The following is a 6,605-nucleotide window of genomic DNA, read 5'->3' on the forward strand; positions in this document are numbered from 1 at the left end:
TAAAATATAAATAGAGTTATCTAAACATAAACATAAATTAAACTTTATATACAAAATTTTAATTCCAAAACTAGATAAAGATAATATATCTAACACTTCCCTCAAGCTTGTGCATACAAATCGTATGTACTAAGCTAATTACTAATATAATCAATAAAGACTTAGTGCTTCTACACTTGAGTGACACGAAATTATTAATGATTTGCGAAGACGACATACAAACCCATAAGACTCCCATAAGCAACAGAATTGGGAGGTTGCTCAATTTAAATATCTTCTTACAAATGGCTGTCAAGGAATGCATTGTTGATATCCAATGAATAAAGAAATCATTGCTAAAGAGCCACCACGACTATAAATAAACTAACAAAAGATATCTTTTCCATGCAAGAAACAATATATATGGACAAGTCAAACGTAATGGTGACAAAATGGAGGTCAGAAGAGACAACATTAGAATAAACCATGGATGAACATGAGAGATAAACCTTAAAAATTCAAGATTTAATATAAAAATATTATAGCAACCGAAAAATTGTGAAACATAAAAGAAAACAAATATTTTTTACTTGTAAAGCAATACAAATATATAGATAAATGAAAAGGTGAAAGAAAGAGATTAAAATCTATCAATGATGTAGAATTCAAATATGTAAAAGGTTTATAGATAATCTCAGAAAAGATAGTATTTAAAGTATTATATTATTTAAATCAAGAAAAACTAATATTACTTCATGAAAAAAGAATGAATGAATATTTTTTTTAATTTTTTAGTTATGAGAAATACTCCGTTCTCTAATTAAAACCTAACCATGAATCGAGAGGCGATGGGAACAACACTTGCAATATTAGGAGTTATGCTCTATGTAACATGTGAATTTTATTACATCTCAATTTGAGAATAAAAAGAATTTTTCTTTTATTGAATTTTTTTATCTTTTTGCCAATTCTAGTAATTGACATTGAAAACAATATTTATTCAGAGCATTTAGGTTGCTTATTTTCTCATGTCTTGATAGAAAAATATTGGATTTTTAAGGTTTATCTCTTTTTTTATTCTTGCTTATTCCAATGTCTTTTTTCACTTTCTCTTGTCATTATTGTATTTGACCCATTCATATATGTTTTTTATATGATAAATATAACTTTTGTTAGTTTATTTATAACCGCGGTGACTCTTTAATAACAACATCTTTATTTACTGGATGTCAACAATGCATTTCTCGATAACGATTTATAAAAGAAGATTTAGATTAAACAACTTTTCATATTTGTTGTTCAAAAAGAATCTTCTAAATAGATATTTTATCTTTTATGTTATGGTGAGGTACAAATGCTTGGACTGTTTTCACCAATAAACCATTGTGGAATCTTCTGCTTTTAGAAGCACAAATGCTTATTTGTAATTTTTTTAATATGCTACTGAGAATTTAAAGACAATTATCAAACTTAACCTGGTTTTAAGTTATTGACCTTCACTATTCAGATTAAATAATATAAAAAATTTGTTTGATAAAAAAATATTAATACAACATTTTGAAGTAAAATAAATTCTGTAAATAATTTGTTGCCATTTATTATTTGTTTGAAATAACGTAACTTTGTTAAAAAATTAGTGTATCACCGAGTATCTTGTTTAAAAATTTTCAAACAAAATTTTATTTTTACTATCATTATATAACTTTTTATATTCTAGAAAAAAAATTCACAAGATATTTTCAATGTAAATAACATTATAACATTAATTTATATACTAGAAAATATATTTCATAAATTTTAATACTAAATACAGATGACTACAATATTAATATAATTGAAAAATTAACAAATTTGTATAAAATTTTCAAATATATAAATAGAAAATCATTTATAGCATTATCTATATTCATGTATATATCACATCTTTAAGAGTGTCATCGTTAATAAAGCATTTTTTAATTATTAAACAGGAAGACAAATATGTCTACATCAGCTACATCTTTTTTTAACCATATTTGTTTCTGAAAAAACTTGCAATTTACATATAATAGTAAGAAATTATTTATGATAACTATAAATTAGTGAAAAAAACAACCCCTAATGAAAAAATAATACTTTAAACTATTGTTTTTTTGTATAAAATTGTATATTCATAAAATATTTTATTTTATATTTATATGTAAAGAAAAATGTTTTTTATTACTGAAAAAAGTAATTAATTTCCAAATTTAATAAATAATTCCAAACAATGAAAAAATCAATCCAATAAATGAATAATCAACCGTAACTATTAAGGAAGGATCCGTTGTTATTCATTACAAAATCCAAACTCTCTAACGAGTCACAACCTTTCACATAACTATTCATTAGGCATATTTATACAAAATTCGGTCATTTAAAAAAACAACAAATTATTAAAAAGAAAGAAGAATATCATAAAGACATCAGAATTAGCGCGCGAAGGCTCCCCGCGCTTTGTTCTTATATTTCCCTCTATCTTCATTCAATCCCACACTCTATCTATCGACTATGCAGGTTACCGCCGCGGCTCTCCCACCGGCCCATGGCGGAGATGCCACCACTGATGGCAAGCGTGGCAAAAGGCGTGGCAGTTACAACTGTGGTCGGTGTGGCCTTCCCAAAAAAGGTCACAACTGCACCATCAAGACTCCTGTATCTGCTTCCATCACTTCTGCTCCTCCTGATTCGTCTCTCTCCGTGGTATCCATTCCTTCCTCTGCAACATCTGGCCTCCGGCATCCTTCCTCTAGTCGCCGTCGCGCTCTGTCGTTTGACGATCTTGATGAAAGCGGTTCTGGATTCGATCCATCCGAACAGGAAGAAAGAGTGGATGCGGATTTGTTTTCTGAAACCGATCCTGATCTGGATCTGGACGCAGAATCGTGTGGTCTGCCGGCGAATCTTCTGTGGGATGTGATGAGGAGGTTGCCGCCGGCGGGGCTGCTGTCCGCCGCGAAGGTGTGCCGTGGGTGGAGGGAGACGGCGAAGAAGATATGGAGAGCGGCTGAGGAATTGAAACTTAGGGTTCCCGTCAAGGTTACAGTTGGGTTTGTTGCCTCGATGTTGCAGAAATGTCCTGGGATTGTGAGACTCTCTCTTAGGATGGAGAGGTAGGACCTTCATCTGCGATGTCGTCTTTATTGAGCAGTGGCGAGTGAAAATGATAAAATTTTCAAAGATTGTTTTGGCACTTGAAATAAAAAGTGATAACCTAGATAATCATATTGGAAACAAGAGTTTGTGTTGATCGAGATCTATCTTTCTAAACTAATATCTAAATAGAGAGATTAGTAGCATTTCCTCTGACAAGGGATAATGTGGATACAAAATAATTTAAAAAGAAATTAATGGATTGAATTTTGAAAATGGGATCAGAAAAGATGCCATTGATTTTTTTCTTTCTTTCATGAATCTAACATGTTTGTTGTGCTGCAGTGATTTTGATTCAACTATGCTGGCTTGCGTTGCCTTCTCATGTCCTAATCTTGAGAGTATGGAGATCTCCACATTCGGTGCTGCAACCATTCGAATTAATGGGTATAAATCGATTTTTATTTTATGCAAGTATGATCTTTTTCATTTTTAAGGCATGGTATGATCTTTATTTTATGCAAGTATCCTGTGTGAAAGTTAGTTCTGGTTTACTGTCTTTGTTTTTTGACATGTTCAATTTCTTACACAGTCATTCTTGGCCATTCTACAAAAGTGCTGTCTTTGGTTATTCTAGCTTTATCTGATAAATTATGAAAATACAGGGATGAACTAGGCCGGTTTGTTGCTGATAAAAAAAGCCTCAAAAGCCTCAAGATGGAAGGATGTTCTAACCTGGGGGGTTTTGTCCTCTGTTCGTCAAGTCTTTCTACACTCTGGCTATCAGATTTGCACTCTCTCTCTAAAATGGTGATTATTGTCCTTTTCTTTCGTACTTTTTCCTATGTTATTCATGACGTGATCAATACTTATATGCTTCCGAGTGTGTGAATTCTAGTTGCTAACATGCTGAAATTGTAGGTATTTAATTGTCCCCAATTGAGGGAGATTTCCTTGGAGTTTTCTTGCCAAGAAAATGATAGTACAGATCTCACCACTATGATCGAAGGCTTGGGGAGAAGTTGCCCTAGATTGCAAAACATACATATAGCTTCTGAACGGCTTTCACACTCTGCAGTGCTTGCTCTTACAGCTGCACAGTTGAGGTTTGTCATTTATTTTCAGCATCTTGATCTCTACTTTCTCAGTTAACATCGACAGTATGGCTTCATGTTGAAATTTCTCAATCTATAAATGGAAGCTGGCAATTTACAATGTTTTGAACTTTGCATCTGTATTTGTCAGTGTTCATATATCTGGTGGTGAATGAACCAAACATTTGACATGATTAAACAGGATCATTTCCAATTTTCTGCTGCACTCAAAGTGGCGTGCTTAAGAAAGGAAACGAAACAAATAACATGTCTACAAGATTAGTATGTATACACTCTCACAAGCCCACACACATGCACACAGGACACTCACAAATTACTAGCAACAATAAAATTATAATTCTGTTCCCGACTTTAATATTTATATCTGAAATCCCATGGTGATGCCTTTTATATAATCAGCGAGAATGTCATTTTTATTTACTTCTGTTTTTTCAGAGTTAATGGCTTTTTTTTTAAAGTACACTTAATTTAATAAGCTTCTTACTGAAGTTTTGTTTCAATGCAATGAAGGGGGCTTCGAATGCTTTCTCTTGTTCTTGGGTCTGAAATCACGGATGCATCTGTTGCTGCAATTTCCTCAAGCTATCCAAATCTTGAACTGCTTGATCTCAGTGGGTTTGTACCTGATTCTTACTGTAATCAAGTTCTTAGTAACTCTATGGAAATCAACACTGTACCCAGAGATAATAGACAATTTAATATAACATTTTATTTCAGGAATGCATTTTTTTTTTCTTAATTTCCTTGTTTATCTCTTTTGGAAAGTGTGTATAATGGATAAAATTTTGTCGCAGATCTAGTGTTAGTGACAGTGGCATTAGTATGATTTGCAATGTGTTCCCTGATACCCTGACAAGACTCCTTCTTGCTGTTTGCCCCAACGTGACTTCAAGTAATTTTCTATTGCATATTCAATAACTTGACAACTTTTATGCTAGCTTGAGTTTCTGCTTCCTAATCTGCTGCTATTTAACTTAGGTGGTATTCAGTTTGCGACATTTCAGTTGCCGCTCCTTGAAATCATGGACTGTGGAATGACCATACGTGATCCTAATTTGCAAAATCCAGCTGCTGACGAAAACAACTGCAAATTACAGAAAACATCTGTCTCTAATGTACACCTTATAAACCAGAAACTAATTATCAAACACAGCCGTTTAAGGAAACTCAGTTTCTGGGGCTGCACAGGCTTAGACGTGAGTTTCATTAGACTAAGATCTCTATGCTATATAGTCTTTCCGATGCTTCTAATGTCTGTATCTTCTTTTCAATGAATATGCAGGCCCTGTATTTAAACTGCCCACGACTCATTGATCTGAATCTAAATTCTTGTACAAATTTGCATCCAGGTAGTCATTCATACTCCTGTTCTTCCGTAATCATCATGTGAAAATAAAATTCATCACATTAAGATTTCCTTTACGATTTGAAAATTTGATTATTCTCTTTTAACTTGACTTGTTCAGGAAGACTTTTGCTCCAGTGCCCCACTTTGGAAAATGTGCATGCATCGGAGTGTCAGGATATGTTAATAGGCGCCATACAGAGTCAGGTAACTAAGTAATTCTTCAGATGATTTCTTTCATATAGATTACTATATTTTAGGACGTGAGCTTCATGAGTTGATGTTGGGTCTGAAGAACTAGATGCTGCCCAAGAAAGTGCAGTTTGTGATTAAGCATATAAAATACTTTGGACTTAATTGGATTGAGATTCCATGCTTCTTGGGTTCTGATATTGGAAATACTTAATTTGTATTCAGGTTCGTGATGCTTCTTATGCTGCTATGGAAAACCATTCACCTTCTAAACGTCTACCTGATGGCTCCAAAAGGGTTCAGGTTCCACATTTACTCAGCGAGGAGGTAATGCGACATGTTTTACTGTACCACTTTTCTTGGTTTGTGTGGAAAAGTTTAGTGCATTGTGCATCAATAATACAAAAGGATCACATGTTTCTCAAATGAATTGGTGTTTGTTTCAATGGCCCGTCAAACAAGATTTTTTTTTTATTTAGAACTAGCATAGTCTTCTTAATTCCTGCTATGTTGTGCATTTTCACATGTAATGAATGATGTTATTATAAACTATTTTTGTTTATTTGCAGTCCCCTGAACCTGAAAAAAAACGGAGGAGGATCGATAGACAGCAGCATTGTAACGTGCTTCGGGGCTGATAATTGTATTCCCTTCAACTGATTCTCTAATGTATACATGTGCAATGCGTTATAATTTAAATTCTAGATTCATTATGCATCCTTAGTTATAAATTTTCATGTTAGCCGCTGAAGTTGGCCCTTAGAACTGTCTTACAAGACAAATGTTAATGTTTATCAAATTGTTGTATGATATTTGCATGACTGTCTCATAATTTAATAAAGTTAAACACTATTTTTTATGAA

General features: G+C 33.0%; 1 protein-coding gene across 1 annotated transcript; it reads left to right on the forward strand.

The window, feature by feature from the left end:
• Positions 1 to 2,414: 2,414 nt before the first annotated feature.
• LOC124844889 (F-box/LRR-repeat protein 17-like) lies at positions 2,415 to 6,605 on the forward strand. Its single transcript, XM_047321907.2, has 11 exons — positions 2,415 to 3,110; positions 3,436 to 3,537; positions 3,756 to 3,900; positions 4,012 to 4,196; positions 4,716 to 4,820; positions 5,000 to 5,097; positions 5,184 to 5,401; positions 5,488 to 5,554; positions 5,672 to 5,757; positions 5,968 to 6,069; positions 6,312 to 6,605. The coding sequence occupies exons 1-11, from the start codon at positions 2,509 to 2,511 to the stop codon at positions 6,378 to 6,380; spliced, it is 1,779 nt and encodes a 592-aa protein (XP_047177863.1). The 5' UTR covers positions 2,415 to 2,508; the 3' UTR covers positions 6,381 to 6,605.

This window comes from Vigna umbellata, chromosome 8 (genome assembly GCF_029865625.1).
Source record: "Vigna umbellata cultivar VRB3 chromosome 8, Vumbellata_1.0, whole genome shotgun sequence".
Lineage (NCBI taxonomy): Eukaryota > Viridiplantae > Streptophyta > Magnoliopsida > Fabales > Fabaceae > Vigna > Vigna umbellata.